This window comes from Beauveria bassiana, assembly GCF_000280675.1.
Source record: "Beauveria bassiana ARSEF 2860 unplaced genomic scaffold BBA_S00042, whole genome shotgun sequence".
Classification (NCBI taxonomy): domain Eukaryota; kingdom Fungi; phylum Ascomycota; class Sordariomycetes; order Hypocreales; family Cordycipitaceae; genus Beauveria; species Beauveria bassiana.
The window spans coordinates 75,547-91,439 of NW_007930877.1; the positions used below are offsets into that span (position 1 = coordinate 75,547).

A 15,893-nucleotide genomic window follows, 5' to 3' on the forward strand; every position below is an offset into this window, starting at 1 on the left:
CTGTCACGTAGGTATGCGCTTGAAGATGGTGGTGGTGGTGGTGGTCACAACCGGTGGGTGGCGGTAACGATGTGGGTGTGCCCAAGTGCCAAGTATTACAGCATGTCTTTCCCACACCCTTGTCCCCGAGGTTCGTGCATACATTGTCTTCTTTTGCTTGTCGGCGGCAATCTGGACAGGTGGATTTCCGCACGAGGTGAAATCGAGACGTCGCACTGCGTGCTAGCCATGCTGACGTAACGGAGGCATCTGTCGGCTCACTCACAGTAGTGCTGCCAGCGACGTTTGCGCATGTTTGGCATCTCACATGCTTCGGTGCGACGCGACGTCCATGGTGCTGGCTAGTTTCCGCTACTTACTCAAAGCCAGCAAGAATGCGTTCCAGAGACAGGCGGGCGAGGTGCTGCGGGCCTGCATTGTAGCTCTGCCGGGACTCGGGCACGATGATATGCTGGTAGCCTGGCACGCAGCACAAGCCGGGCAGTATGCATTGGCCGCCAATCGTCGCAACCTACCTTGTGAATCGTCGCAACCTGGCTGCAGGCGCCAAAATATCCAGAGTATCAGTGTGGGCCCGATCAAACTTGATGCAAGTATGCACAATCCAGTTCATAATCAACCATCAGATGCGCTGGAATCCAAAGGATTCCTTGACCTTTTGAGCCTCGGTCATGTGACTTTTGCTTAAATATAGAGCCGCCGCCCGGCAAAGAATCGCGTGAGCTTGCTTCAGTCAGCGTGATCCCATAAGACAGCCAACTCAATCAAAGATTAGTCAGCTTTCTTTGAGGTCTTGCGTTCCTAAGATGAGAGCTTTGAGAGTTGCGTACGAGCTGTAACGTCCGTGTAGCGAGCGCCTGGCTCATCTCGACGGCGTCAGCAGCATGTTCGCATCGCAAGTCTTGCCGACAAGGAGATACATGCGATACTGCGTCGTCGACTGACTTGCCAGACGTGATGGAACGATTTGCTGTTGATGACTGGGGCAGCGAAGAAAGACGGGGCCCCGACAGTTGACGTCCAAGTGCCAAAGTTTGTTGGATCATTTTTTTTTCAGGCAAAGCATGAATGGAATAGGGGTGGTGGAGACGGCCTATTTGCTTGCTGGTGGTGGACGTGGCTGTCGTAACCCCACCCTAGCCCGCTTTTGATGCCTTACAAAATCCGTCTGCCTTGCGTGCGATTCGCTCCGAGGGCAAGACAACGGTTGCGTGCCGAATCGCTGTCGCTCTCAGTCTCAGGTCGCACGGGCTTGGCGCGAGGAGGCTGATGAAGAGGCGTGCATCCCGGATATGCCTAGGGCAAGGTGGCAGCTGGGAGTCAATTTCCAGCGACAGAGCGGGGGGGTGGAAGAGGTACGGACCGCTATACTTTATCAACCGATCACCATTTGCAACGAGACGGGTTCAAACGATGATGAAACAAAAGAAAGTTGCGTACGCGCCAAGCATTTTTTTATCCTTTTTTTCTTGCGTCGTTCATCGGCCAGTTTCAGCTTGTTGTCTCCTGGTCTAGTTGCGGGCGTTCCTTATAGCCGTTGTGGCTCAGCAAGTGTGGCGGTAAAGTGGCTAGTGTCGCCAGCGCAGCGCAGCGGAGACCCTCTTGTTGTCGATAATCATGGGCAATATTGGTGATGATGAAATAATAATAATAACAATAATAATATAATAATAATGCCCCCTTTGTCCTGAGGCTAGGCCGAAAAATAATCAGCGGAAAGATTCAAGAGGCAAAAGGAGAAACACGGCCCACACACACAAAATGGTGGCAACTGGCAAGTGGCACGCCGGAAGCGATGTTCTCGAACCGAACAAGGGCAGCGGGTCCCGTCTCGTTGTTGCTGGCTGCCTTTGCCTGGCACCCTTGGGCCCGATGAGCGCGATGCGGGTTGGCAGCTGGCAGTGGTACTGGCAGGTCAGGGCTCCAGCCTCCGACACGGGTACTTGCTGTCAGCCTCCGACACGGGTACTTGCTGTGCCTGCCAAAAGTCACGTGTCATAGCTTAAATCGTGTCTTGCCCGCCACCGTGCTAAAATAGCGTGCTGGGTAGCCGGCCATGTACTTTTACTTGTCGTCCCGCAACTCGGACAAAAGATTAAAAAAGCCACTTCATCATGTCGAAGCCAAAATCTGCCGTTTTGCATTCCGCGTGACATACTCGTCGACTAGTTCGTGTGCTGCTTTTTTTCTGGTATTTTTCTGTTCGTCTGACTGGCACTCTCAGAGGGTCTTGTTTTTTTTTTTTTTGGGCGAGAGTGCAGGGTACCTACGCATAGGAGCTTGGAGGTATTTTACACGACATGGGAGAACCCAACGTAGTATTTCCACTGTTGATCATTATCCTGCACATCCTGCAGAAGGAGATGCGTTTTTTGTCTCGGATTCATTTTCTCCATAAACGTCTTCAGTTTCCCGTTGCCGCGCCACGTCCTTGTCTTTATTCTTGACGCAGTTGACAGAGCAGCAAACCAGAGCAGTGGCCCTACCCCATATTTTTTGGGGGCCATCGCCAGTCTTAGGTACGCTAGAAACAAACAGCAAAGGAAGCAAGACAAAGCCAGGATAGGCAGCATATTGTTAAGCGTCAAAGCTAACCGGGGACAGTACTCAGTACGCTGGGGAGCGCTGCCACGGATTCGTAATTATTGGTGCCAAACTGTGCGCCGACTGACTCATCCTCAGCCTGCACCACGACAGATCTGGCTTGTCGTCTGATGATACTAGACTTACTACTAGGTGATTAACTGCATCAAGCCCTTTGTGGCTGTCGCTTCTCGCCTTACCAGCGGTTAGTCCAGTTAGCCCGGGCTGCTAGGAAAGCATCGCTTACGCTGTCCGCCGCGGCCAAGACGTACCAGTAAAGATTGGGACATAACAAGCTCTCGCGCCGCGCGGGTTAGGTGGCACAGCAGGTTGGTCTGGCTTATTACCTATACCCGTTGCTGGTGGCACAGGAGGGGACGGCAGGGTCGGACAGAGGGAGACGACGGCTACACAGGGCCTGCATTGCACATGCAACGGTCCACGCGCTTGCTGCACCAGCTGCCGTGCAATGTGCTACATGATGGCCCTGTGCGAGGTTACGCGGGTGCGGCCGTGGCGTGCAGGAGGGGCAGCTTTGTGCGCGGGCGGGGGAGAGGTGACAAAATAGGTAGGCCAGATGAGGCGTCGGAAGCGGCTTCAGATGACGCTGGTAGGCACGAGTACCGAGCATCGACTCCTACCACTCCTACCTACCTACTCCGTACCTACCTGCACGTTCTGCACATACTACGTACAAGACCATTGCCATGATGCAGAGGAATAGCGAGTTGGAGTGGAGAGTCTGGGGGGTTTTGGGAAGCGGGCCAAGGGTTTCTTTTGTGGACTGTGTTTTATTTTATTCTAATTTTTTTTTGATATATTACCTCATTTTATACATACGCAATGTTTTTTCCTCGGTCTCGTTGCGGCTTAGGGCAAGACCCGCCAGGCATCATGACCGAGTGGGCGGCACTGTTGCCTGTCACTAGCTTGCTGCCACCGATTTATCAACTAGCAAATCAGCAGTAAAAAGAGCAAAAAGGCCGGTTGACAGAATTGCAGTGTATTTACAGTGGATGCGTCAGGTAAAGAAGACTGCCACAGTCCACTGCACAAGCCACTGCCAGCCCCAGCCCCAGCCCCGGCCCACTCCGGCAGCACACCCTCCACATCACCCATCCATAGCCCATCAGCGCCCCATCAGTGCCATCCCACAACATGGACACCACACCTGCTGAATCGCCGCACCCCCCTCCCCGCAGCATCCACCCCTGCTCCTGTTCATTATCTACCTCTCCGTCTCTCGCGAATCACCCGCGGCAACAAGTACTCTCAAAGCCAACAACCATGCACCGGCCACTCGCTCCCTGTGGAGCCGCTCGTCCCCACATCACACCCCAGCCGTCGCCCTAGCCTGCCCGTTCCCTCCCATTCTCATGGGTAAGGGGAGTTTGGCTCGGCCAGCGGTGCAGGTCCTTTCCTCCACCAGACAGCCTCTCCCCAATGACCAGTTTTCTTCTCTCTCCTCCTTCCCCCCAATTCCCTTTGATTCTGCCTCCCAAACGGCTACCAGGCCTCTGCAATCATCACCATCCTGGTCCCTCTCGCCATTACGGTCTTCATCATCCCATCATCGCCTCCCGCTTGTTACCTGGCGCGAACCCTCACCTAGTGCATCGTCGGTTTATTTTTCTGCGCAGCAGCCACGCTGGGCCCCATCCTCCAAAGACTTGTCGCCTCACCACTAAGGCCCCTGCTACGCGCTTGCACGTCAACGCATCTCGACCTCGGCCACCCACCCACCACGCCGACAATAATCTCTTCAGGACTTTAGTCGCTGCTGCTCGATCCGCCATTGAGCAATTCTGTCCTCTCTGACGCCCTCCTGTCGCCCATCGCGCCGCTCAAGCTGGCAACGCCTCGACTTGGCACACTTCCGCGTGCGGCTCCCAGTCGGCCATCGTCATCAGCAATGGCTGCAAACCATCATCCATCGCCCACCATGATGCAGATGCAGCACCAGCAGGCGCAGGCGCAGGGCGGCCCGCCTCACGCCGGCCCTTCCAGCCAGTATAGCGCTTCCGTCCAGATTCAGCAGCTCAACGAGCAGGTTTGGCTACAAATCGGTAAGCTTGGTTCTCGCCTCTTCCGTCTCGTCGCGCCATCGCTAAATCCCACCCAGGCAGCTGCGCAGAGCTCTTGCGCACCCCCGACGAGGCCCTCCAGGCATACGAGCGCGCCCTCATCGCCAATCCTCAGTCCATCACTGCTCTCAACGCCATCGGTATGCTGCTCAAGGGTCGCGAGGCCTTTGACAAGGCTCTCGAGTTCTTCCGCACCATTGTCGACATGGACAGAAACAATGGCGAAGCTTGGGGCAATCTCGGTAAGCACATGATGCCATAGCTCCATCTGTTCCGACGCTAATTCAGCAGGCCACTGCTTCCTCATGACCGAAAATCTCCAAAAGGCTTACGACGCTTACCAGCAAGCTCTGGTCAATCTGCGCGATCCCAAGGACCCCATGCTCTGGTACGGCATTGGCATCCTCTACGACCGCTATGGCAGCTACGACTATGCCGAGGAAGCCTTCTCCCAGGTTATGCAGATCCAGCCCGACTTTGAAAAGGCAAACGAGATTTACTTTCGCCTCGGAATAATATACAAACAGCAGTCGAAATATCCCCAGAGTCTTGAGGTAAGCTTGGCGCATGCTCTGCACGAATCGCTTCTGACTTGGAAAAGTGCTTCAAATACATTGTCAGCTCGCCTCCCGGCCCCCTGACACAGGAGGACATTTGGTTCCAAATTGGTCATGTTCATGAGCAGCAAAAAGACGTATGTTCGCTTTCTGCCTTGGTCCGATACAAACTGACAATAATTAGTTCGACAACGCCAAGGCTGCCTACCAGCGTGTTCTGGATCACACGCCTACCCATGCCAAGGTCCTCCAACAGCTTGGCTGGCTCCACCACCAGCAGAGCAGCTCCTACGAGTACCAAGATCGCGCCATTCAGTACCTCGAGAAATCTGTCAACGCCGGTAGGACGTCCACAATCTCCTCCGATCGCTCAACCCTAACAGCAGCAGATAACACCGACGCACAGAGCTGGTACCTGCTTGGTAGATGCTACATGTCGCAGCAAAAATACCCCAAGGCGTATGAGGCCTATCAGCAGGCCGTCTATCGCGATGGAAAGAATCCTACCTTCTGGTGCTCAATTGGTGTCCTCTATTATCAAATCAACCAATACCGAGATGCGCTCGATGCTTATTCGCGCGCCATCCGCCTCAATCCCTACATTTCTGAAGTCTGGTATGACCTCGGCACATTGGTAAGATATGGTCCGTTCTGCCACGTTGGCTGCGCCTTACTAATCTGTCCCAGTACGAGTCGTGTAACAACCAAATCTCCGATGCCCTTGATGCCTATCAACGGGCTGCCGAGCTTGACCCTCACAACCCGCACATCAAAAATCGTCTTCAGCTGCTTCGCTCCGGCAATGGCGGTGCTCCCCCGGCTGCACCTCAGCCTGCCGATGTTCACCCGCAGGCTTATCAGGCCGCTGGTCCTCAAGGTCCTACTGGTCCTCAGTGGGGAGGCTCTACGGCTCAGCCTCCTACTGGCGGCCCTCCTCCCGCTCCCCAAGGTGCTGGCGAGAACTGGGCTCGCAACCTCTCCAACGTGAACCCACCTCCCCAACCACCTAACCCATATGAGAGCCGCGGGGAACCTTTCCGTGGCGGCCCTGCTCCCCCTCTGCAGCGGCCTCACAGCCCTCAGCATGACCCTCGCCAGCCGCAACCTGACCACCGTCAAGCGCCGCAACCTCAGCAGCAGCCGCCATACGCCGACCGACCTGGCCTGGCTCGCCGTGCTTCGCCTCCTCCAAGCCACGCATATGCTCCTACGTCGCAGGGCCGCGTTGCCAACCCAAACTTTAGCGGCTCTGTACCGTCTGTTTCCGCGCTTCCATCGGGGGGTCCCAACGGCCCCGCACCGCCGCCTCCCAACGGCACTGTTCCCTTCCGGCCCACCCACAGCCCCCGCCCTGACGGCCGCGAGGGCCATGTTCCCTCGCCCAAGCCTGCCTACCCCGGCCAGGCGCCGCCGCCGCTACCCCCATACGCGGGTCAAAGCGAGGCACTACAACCTGCAAGTGAGAACGGACAGACTGGCCCCGTCCCCCCTTTGGCGGCAGCCCCCGAGGCCGCAGTCCAGCGCCAAGAAGACCGCCCTCCCTCGGTCGGACCGAAGCGTATGCGCGAGTGGGAGGATGATGCATCCGTCAAGAAGCAAGCAAATGAAGAGAATCGCGCACGCCTGGAGGATGTCAAGCATCGCCGGCCGTCCCTGTCTCCCAAGGAAGGCTTCCGCCGCCCTTCTCCTCGGGGCGAGGAGCGCCGTGTAGAAGAGCCTCGCAGAGTGGAAGAGTCTGCCCCCAAGAACGACTACCACCCCTCTGAGGCAGCTCATCATCACCCGCAACACAGCGTAACGGGGACTCAGTTGCCTCCCATGCAGGCATCCGCCCCCGCTGATGCTACGCCTGAAAAGGCCCAGCCTCCAGTCATTCCAAAGGAGGAGCCCCCGGAGACTAGCATTGCTCCGCGGGCTTCCGCAACGTCTGAGCCTGAGCGCGCCGCTAGGAAGATGGATGTCGACGAAGACTATGACGATGCACCCGAAGATGACAAGAAGGCAGCCACAACGAATGGCTCCAAGGCTGGCTCTACTACGGACGAGGCCAAACCCAGCTCACCAAACAGCACGGGAGCTAACGGCACGACAGCGGCCCCTGCTGCTGCCACGGCTAAGACGGAATAAGATGTAAAAAAGGAGGCGAAGAGCAGGAGGATGGAGTACGAGTCTTGAGATTACGCAGCACATTTTTCTGCTTGAATTCCCATGTATACCACACTGGCTATTCTGCTTTCTTATGTTTACTTTACCCTATTTGTTTCTTGTTTTTTGGTCTTTTGGGTTGGCTTAGGAGAAAACTTGTTAGGGTGGGCGTCGTGCTGGGAGAAATTTGGAAAGTCGAACGGACGACTGGTCCCTATATAGTCTGTAGTATGTTTGGAAATGGAAAAAAGTTTCCCACACTCTGTTGATCCTAAAGGCTCAAGTGTCTGGCAAACTTCTTCATATGGTCTTGTCGTGCGACGTTGGGCAGATTATGCGAACCAAATTATCTGAACGTGACGCAAGTGATGCAGCCCTCGAGGTCCAGACAAAGTACGTAGAACCAGGTTACAAAGCGCGACTGAAGGGACTAAGGTGAGTGCTGGGAGTTCGTGTGACATTCTAGCGCATGGAGCATAGTGGCATAAAGTGCCGCACGCAGAAGTTGTCGCACAATATCTAAGCACATAGAGTCCTTAGGCACGTGTTTTAGAACTTGGCTCACAAAAGAATGAGCACATGCAGTGTTTCAACACGTGCGATTCAGAGCGCGCGTGACGTCTGCCGGGACATGCATGCCAGCTTTGTGCCCGCGGACGGCGGCGGTGTAGATAAGCGCCTCGCGCCGCGTGATACAGACAAGCGCGATTCGCGTCGAGATGCTCGTGGTTTCCCTTTCGTTCTTTATCACTACAATGTCCGATGCCTTTTTTCTCATTTCAGATGAATTTAGTCCTGGAGACTCTTGGACCAAGCGGCTGTGGGGCGATGATGATCGGGGTACTTTCCGGTTACTAGGTTAGTGCCAGAAACCGCGCCTTGCGGAATTTGGGCATGCGCTGCAACGTAACGAGCTAATACTATGCACGAGGTAATGGGAAAAGAAAAAATTAAATCACCGAGGACAGAGCCTTGTCGGAGAGGGGGAAGGGGAGGGGTGCTTTTGATGGGGTGCGTGGGTGCGATCCTGGCGTGCGGTCAAACGAGCAGTGTAGAGATGTCTGATGCTACCATCTACCTGCTTTTTCATCGCTTACTTGGTGATGATCGTCGAAGCTTGATTATCCAGCAACACTTTGTTTCAGAGAATCCGCCACGATTTTGTTTCTCGGCAAGACTTACGCCCCTCCCTCCCCCCCCCCCCCACGCATACGACATGGAGCGCTTCACGCAAGAGGCATTTGACGAGCATTCTCGGCAGAACCCGCTGCTGGTCCTCGACGACGTGCTCACGCGGCATGTGCACCAGAGTCCCTCGCCAATTCTCTTTGCGTATCCTCGTGCGGATCGAGAGGGTGGCGACGGCGACTACTACGAGACTTTTACGGCGGCGCAGCTCGACGGCTACGTGGACGCGGTTGTGCGGCACCTCGTCCAGTCTGGACACGAACCGGTGCGTTTTTTTCTATCCCACTCTCTTGCGGACGAGCCAAAGGATATAATGGGGGATGAAAGAAGTGACTAACGAAAGGGGTTGCGAGCAGAATCTCGGACGCGTGGTGGGGATGCTGGGAAACCCCAACCTCGACTGGGTCGTCCATCTCTTTGCGCTCTCTCGCCTTGGGTACTGCGTCGTCATGATGTCGCTTCGCCAGAAAGCCGTTGGTCTTGCGAGTCTGCTAGGATCCGCGCGCGGCGACGCCGTGGTGTACGACGAAGCCACGCCCGACACGGCGGACCTCGTCCAGGGCATCGTCGCGTTGCAGCCACCCACTTCGGCGATTCCATTCGTTCCGCGCTCCGTCTATACGGCGGCGGCCGCCGTCAGGAACACCTCCACCCCCAAACCGCCGCGCTTCTTCTTCCCCCGCGAGAAGCAGACCGACACCACCGCCGTCTTCTTCTCGACGTCGGGCTCGACGGGGCTCCCGAAACCCATCCCCTACCGACACGACGACATGGCGCTGTCGCTATTCACGTCGTCGCTGCCGCTCACCAGCCTGCTCTCGTGGCCGTCCTACCACGGCTGGGGACTGGGCATCCTTCTCGGCACCATGCACGCGGGCAAGACATGCTACGTCATGGACACCGGACCAGAGTTGACACCCGGCGCGCTGATTGAGGCGCTCGAGGCGGCACGGCCAGAGTTCTTGCCCGCGCCGCCGTACAATGTCGGGCTCATTGCGCAGACGCCTCGCGGACTGGCGTGTCTGCAGGCGGCCGAGTACGTCACCACGGGCGGCGCGAGGCTGCCGGACGAGCTGGGCAAGTATCTGGTCGAGCACGGCGTCAACATCAGCACGTCTCTGGGGAGCTCGGAAGCGACGCGCAACTTTGCCACATCCATGTGGCGCGCGCGCGGGGATCCGGAGTGGGATTACGTTGAGATTCCGCCGGTGCTGCGGCCGCACATTCTGCTGGATCCGGTGCCTGGCAACGCGCCGCTGCACGAGATTGTGTTTTTGCGCAGCTTCCCCGGGCTGAGTCACGTGGAGGAGGGAAATGTTTTTCGCACGGGGGATATGATGCGGCCGCACGAGGACCCGCGGCGGGATACGTGGAAGTTTGTGTGCAGAGAAGGGGACTTTACGGCGCTGAGCACGTCGATGAAGGTGCTGGGCGTGCCGTTTGAGGAGCGCTTGCGGGCGAGCCCGCTGGTGGAGGAGGCGGTGGTGGTGGGTGTGGGGAGGACGGTGCCGGGGCTGCTGGTGGTGCCCGCGACGAGAGAGGAGGAGGAGGAGGAGGAGGAGGAGGAGGAGGACGGCGACGACGAGGATGATGGGGAGAGGTTCGTGGAGAGAGTGTGGCCGCTGGTGGAGGAGGCAAACGGCGTGGTGCCGGGGCATGCGGAGGTTTCGAGGGACATGGTGCGGGTGCTGCCGCGGACGGCGAGGCTGCCGAGGACGGACAAGGGGAATGTGATGCGGCAGAGGGTGTATACAGAGTTTGCAAGTGAAATTGAGGGGCTGTATGCAGAGGAAAAAAGGGGGTAAAGGGATGTAGAGGGTGGGGGATGTAGATATGAGGATTGGTTATGAGACTGGGTGATGCGTGGATCTGGTGTTGTAAACTTGCTGATCGTGTACTTGTTCTCAGATGCTCGCAGGTGGGAGAGCTTAAGGTTTCCAAAAAAGAGAAAGCATCTTCATAATCATGGAAGCCGATACAGCTCTTATTAGCACAGCAACGCTTCGGACTTGTGAGGCAGTGTACAAGTTAGCGTGAGATGGTTTTCGAGAAGTGGTGAGAAGCTTTAGCTTTGTCTTGAGAGACTTGTTAGGGAGCACGAAGCTGGCGGCGCTGGTGACGCTACTAACAATTCTATGATGAAGTAGATATGCAAGATTCAAAGCCAAGTTTAAGAACCGGGGAAAGCTGATATAACGTCGTCGTTTCGTGTAGCAGATAAGAAGTGATACTCTGCTGGAGTGAGATAGTCGACTATCAGCTTTGCGCCGTCTCAATTTATCTCTGCCAGGTTCTTGATAAACAGAATTTCTATTCCGCACTGCAATACCTGTTTGGCAGCCACAAGTCAAATTTCGGCCTAGGTGTATACTACCATGTAATTAACGTACTTGTGGTGTCGCCTCTGCTGGGTGTTAATGCTATCTGATAGAGGTGACTCATACCGTACCCGATAGCTGCCCAAACGCTTCAAGCCGACTCGGAAGCCTCCGCCAGCCTCTTTCTTGTAGAGGACGAATAGTGCTCTGAGAGGCCCCTTGCTTCGCGATCCGCTACACCCTCGTGTAAGTGACAGAAAGACGCCCACAATTGCAAAGGTGCGACGAGACCATCAGCTTCGAAGTTCTCACCAAATTTAGTGGATGACTTTTCTAGTGTTCTTCAGAATGAATCTGTTTGACAGCAACTGTGGCAACCGGTTGTCATGTCGTTTTTTCTGGCTGCTGGCGCCAAGGCCTCCGAAGCTATACTCCCCGCATTGTGCTGGAGTGTGCGACACCGACTATCGAATGTTTCTACCAAAGTTCTCGTATTCATGTAGTAAAGTGCCATTTCAGCGTTGTGCAGCATCCAGTCAAAGGCAGTCCTAGCAGAATCCGGCCAATTCACGAGCAACTATGAAGCTGTCCGCATTCTGCTCCGAAACAGCAAGGAGCTCGAGCGACTGTCATCTGTCAGAGAAGAGTATTTTGAAGCGCGAATGCGTCAGCACGATGCCCGTGCTATGGCAACTTCCAACCTAATTACTGATCTACATTAAAATCGCTTCAAGATAAGAATGAAGCCTATTTACGCCCTCGTTGCGTGCATGGCCAGCATGGCCGCCGCCTCACCCACGCCAGTTGAGCTTGACACTCGCCTGCGTAAATGCGGCTACAGAAGCTGCCCAACAGGCTGGAGATGCTGCAACAACTGCGACCCCGACGAGGCCGTCTGTATTCGAGGCCCTGATTGCCCTCGTTGCAGATAGGCAAGTTCAAATCAGCCGACAAAAGATTGCGCCCTACGGACAGGAATGACGTCAATTGGGAACAGAGTAGGGGATCACTACGTTTCTTTGCTATCCTTCTCTCTATCGATACAAAGCGCATCTGAATGTAGCTGCTTGAAATTGTAGGAGAATGATGTATACGTCCTTATGACTTTGTTGAAGAGAATCACACGGTCGAGTAGCCGATCGGCTTCATAGGCACAGCGTCACGGCGAGATGGACGCAAATTGAAAGGAGGAATCGCTTTCTAGCGTCGTCTTTACATGAGCCATGAGTAGGCATGATTAGCAGCTCTACATACAGTAGCTATCCGAGATGGAAACGCTGTTGTGTCGCAGCACGGCTATTGTCTGGAGGTCTAGCAGCCGGGAACAACAGCGAAGAAGTTGTCGTAGGAAGTTAGAGAAGTTGGGCGAAAAAGACAGACTCTGGAAAAAATTAGATATACGCTCTTGTTCTCACGTTGCTATCGAAGAGGAAGCATTTTCTCAAAGTGAGCTGCACAAATCTTTAATGAACTAGCATAACTTGCATAAACTTGCGGCACAACACCGCAGTTTTACCGTCCAAGTGGTGCGGTTCTGCCAGCCCCACTGTAGAGGCGGCCGTTGATTGGAAGACCGGCGAGGGCGCACGAGCCACCGCACAACGAGTCTGCCACCGGGAATTCGCTTAAAATTTCGCCCACAAATTATTTTCAAACCCTCCTAGACTTTTCTCCCACTGCTAGGCTTTGACGCTCTCTACTCCTCTCACTAACCACCAACCACCACAGCCGACAAAATGAGTGTATGTTATTGTGAACTTTGCGACAGCGAGAACAACAATGCGAAGACGGCGACTAACCCATGACCAATAGCACCGAAAGCACGAGGAGCCTCGTCACGGTTCGCTGGCCTACCTTCCCAGGAAGCGTGCCGCCCGTCACCGCGGCAAGGTCAAGTCGTAAGTTTTTTTTTCGAGATGGGAGGAAGATATTGCGACTCGCAGGAAAGAAGCAGGAAAGAAGCAGAGGCTAACCAATTGGCTTGCATATAGCTTCCCCAAGGATGACCCCAAGAAGCCCGTCCACCTCACCGCCGCCATGGGCTACAAGGCCGGCATGACCACGATCGTCCGTGACAGCGACCGCCCCGGTGCGAAATCTAACAAGAAGGAGGTCGTTGAGGCTGTGACCATCGTTGATACCCCACCTGTACGAACAATGCAGCCCGCTTTGCTTTGCGCATATGGCTAACATCTGATTTTTAATTCTAGATGATCGTTGTTGGTCTTGTCGGATACATCGAGACCCCCCGCGGCCTGCGCTCGCTCACCACTGTCTGGGCCGAGCACTTGTCCGACGAGCTCAAGCGCCGCTTCTACAAGAACTGGTACAAGAGCAAGAAGAAGGCTTTCACCAAGTACGCCAAGAAGCACTCCGAGTCGTCGGGTGCCTCCATCGCCCGCGAGCTCGAGCGCATGAAGAAGTACTGCACCGTCGTCCGCGTGCTCGCCCACACCCAGATCCGCAAGACGCCCCTCAAGCAGAAGAAGGCTCACCTGATGGAAATTCAGGTCAACGGCGGCTCCATCTCCGACAAGGTCGACTTTGGCAAGGAGCTCTTTGAGAAGCCCGTCTCGGTCGACTCCATCTTTGAGCAGGACGAGATGATTGATGTCATTGCCGTCACCAAGGGCCACGGTTTCACCGGTGTCACTGCCCGTTGGGGCACCAAGAAGCTTCCCCGCAAGACGCACAAGGGTCTCCGCAAGGTTGCTTGTATCGGTGCCTGGCACCCTAACCACGTCCAGTGGACGGTTGCCCGTGCCGGTCAGGACGGTTACCATCACCGTACCTCTGTCAACCACAAGGTTTACAGAATCGGCAAGGCTGGTGCCGAGGACTCTGCCTCGACCGACATGGACATTACCAAGAAGAAGATTACTCCGTATGTGCCTTTTGGACCGAAAGTCAGAATTTTTGCTAACAGATGCTTAGTCTCGGTGGTTTCGTCCGTTATGGTGAGGTCAAGAACGACTTCGTCATGGTCAAGGGCTCCATTCCTGGTGTCAAGAAGCGTGTCATGACCCTCCGCAAGTCCATGTTCACACACACTTCGCGCCGCGCCCTGGAGAAGATCAACCTCAAGTGGATCGATACCTCGTCCGAGTTTGGTCACGGTGCTTTCCAGACCCCTGCCGAGAAGAAGCAGTTCCAGGGTACCCTCAAGAAGGACCTCACCACCACCGCCTAAATGGGTTGAGCGGGCCGAGCGTCACTTTTCTTTTGTTGTATCTTGCGCACTTTCTTGCATTGGGGTGTCGAGGAAATGGTTGGTTTATGCCACTTTATGCTAGTCTTTTTGGGTTTTATGGGATCAACGTAAAAATGCTAGGTAAAGGAAGAATGAAAATTTAAAAGATTCCCATTGATGAAAATTTTTTGCCTCTTGAAATGTGGAAGCAATTTGGTAGCAAAGCTTGCATCGTTGTGCTGTGGGTGATATATGATGGCGCGGATTAGGATTGACGTCACCCCACTTTTACTTGGGCGTGTGGGCGTTTGCAGCGAGACAGAACGTCAGAAGGAGGATCTACAAGAACAGCCCCTCTTTCTCGTTATAAAACAGCTTGCTGAGCAGAAAATTGAATCCACCACCGTCATATGGCAGGGAAGAATGTCCATGTTTCATTAAATCGATTTGGAGTAATACGAGAATCTCTAATCGGACCTTTACGATCGACAGTCGCAAGAAAGCAGCAGCAGCGACCAGGACAAAGGGGACCGCGGCATCGAGGCCCCACGAAGCAACGTCAGCAGTTTTTCTGTACCGGATCGGGACGCGACGAGATACGAGGGACTCGCATTCGCAACACGACGACTGATTGCGAAACGAGCAGCGTCACAGCGTCGAAAGAACAAGCAAAGCACGCAGCAGTAGTCGACATGTCTTCGGATCAAGACTACATGGCGTTCCTGAACAAGGCCAACAACGACGCCGACGAGGCCCACGCCAAGTCGTCAAAGACGGCGCGCGCGCAGCTCAAGTCGCTGGATGCGGGGCAAACGGCGCCGCAGGGCATTGTAAAAGTATGCAAAGAGGCCGTGTACTCGAGCGACGCGGATGAGCCGTTTGAGCCGGTGTCGCTCAAGTTTACGGGCGCGGGTGGACTACCTGACGAGGGTAAGTGAATAATTCCCTTTGAACCATGACCATGAAGAATAGCTTTTGCGGTGTGTTGCTGAAGATATTTGTTGCCGTTTCTCTTTGTTCGGAGAGAGGATATGCGAATTTTTCTCTCTTTGACAAGGCTGCGAGCGGCATGGCGCGGCTGGGATCAGCAGCATGGGAGAAAAGTGTTGGGACTGGATGCTGATACATTTTGGAAACAGAGGAATTCGCCAAGCTCATCGAGCACTGGGACGTGGCCAAGGCCGAGATTAGTATCCTGGACCCGCTGGACTGGGATTCCAACGGACAGTACACGCAGGTGCTGGAGGCGGTGCGGGATGCGAGCAAGGGCAACGACGTGCGGGTGTACCGGGTGGTGCGCGACACGACACGGGTGGAATACTGGGTAATTACGAGGGCAGGCGAACGGATTGTGGGCGCCAAGGCGTTGGCGGTCGAGTCGTGAAGTGGCGATGGAGGTACGAGACACGAGCTCTATTTAGAGGATGCCTGGGAGAAGATGAGGGGACAATGAGAGGAGCAAGAGGAGCAAAAGAGGTTTGGCCGGGTGGAGAAGTTATTAGTGTAAAATGTGACGATTCGTGCCGATGAGGATGCAAAGTGTGTTTGCATGTGTGATGTCGCAGTGGATACATGTAAAGCTGTAAATGATGTCTTGCAAAGTTGCAAGCCGGGGTAGCGAAAGCAATCAAAGGCACATGGGAAACAAGATCTAATTTGACGAGTTGAGAATGGGAAGCGCACGGGTATAAAGATGATTATTGACAGGCAACAGAGGTTCATTGGGTGAAACCGATACGATGGAAAACAGGCACGGAGAAAAGGAGAGTCTGGGGAGAGGACAGGTTGTGGCGGGACGAACGAATGATGAGTCGAGTCGCTGGGCCGC

The 15,893-nt window shown here is 55.0% G+C and overlaps 4 protein-coding genes across 4 annotated transcripts; all 4 read left to right on the forward strand.

Moving 5' to 3' along the window:
* Nucleotides 1–4,495: 4,495 nt before the first annotated feature.
* BBA_08918 (tetratricopeptide-like protein) lies at nucleotides 4,496–7,351 on the forward strand (the record flags this gene model as incomplete). The annotated part of the gene is made up of 6 exons (XM_008604015.1): nucleotides 4,496–4,649; nucleotides 4,706–4,909; nucleotides 4,959–5,221; nucleotides 5,269–5,361; nucleotides 5,409–5,858; nucleotides 5,912–7,351. 6 exons carry the CDS (start codon nucleotides 4,496–4,498, stop codon nucleotides 7,349–7,351), a joined length of 2,604 nt encoding a protein of 867 aa, XP_008602237.1.
* Nucleotides 7,352–8,585: 1,234 nt separating this feature from the next.
* BBA_08919 (NRPS-like enzyme) lies at nucleotides 8,586–10,362 on the forward strand (the record flags this gene model as incomplete). Its single annotated transcript, XM_008604016.1, has 2 exons — nucleotides 8,586–8,822; nucleotides 8,914–10,362. The coding sequence occupies 2 exons, from the start codon at nucleotides 8,586–8,588 to the stop codon at nucleotides 10,360–10,362; spliced, it is 1,686 nt and encodes a 561-aa protein (XP_008602238.1).
* A 2,249-nt stretch (nucleotides 10,363–12,611) lies between these two features.
* Nucleotides 12,612–14,065, forward strand: BBA_08920 (60S ribosomal protein L3; the record flags this gene model as incomplete). Its single annotated transcript, XM_008604017.1, has 5 exons — nucleotides 12,612–12,617; nucleotides 12,688–12,773; nucleotides 12,867–13,023; nucleotides 13,086–13,759; nucleotides 13,810–14,065. The coding sequence occupies 5 exons, from the start codon at nucleotides 12,612–12,614 to the stop codon at nucleotides 14,063–14,065; spliced, it is 1,179 nt and encodes a 392-aa protein (XP_008602239.1).
* Nucleotides 14,066–14,199: 134 nt separating this feature from the next.
* On the forward strand, nucleotides 14,200–15,449 carry BBA_08921 (uncharacterized protein; the record flags this gene model as incomplete). The annotated part of the gene is made up of 3 exons (XM_008604018.1): nucleotides 14,200–14,206; nucleotides 14,558–14,995; nucleotides 15,205–15,449. 3 exons carry the CDS (start codon nucleotides 14,200–14,202, stop codon nucleotides 15,447–15,449), a joined length of 690 nt encoding a protein of 229 aa, XP_008602240.1.
* Nucleotides 15,450–15,893: the final 444 nt, after the last annotated feature.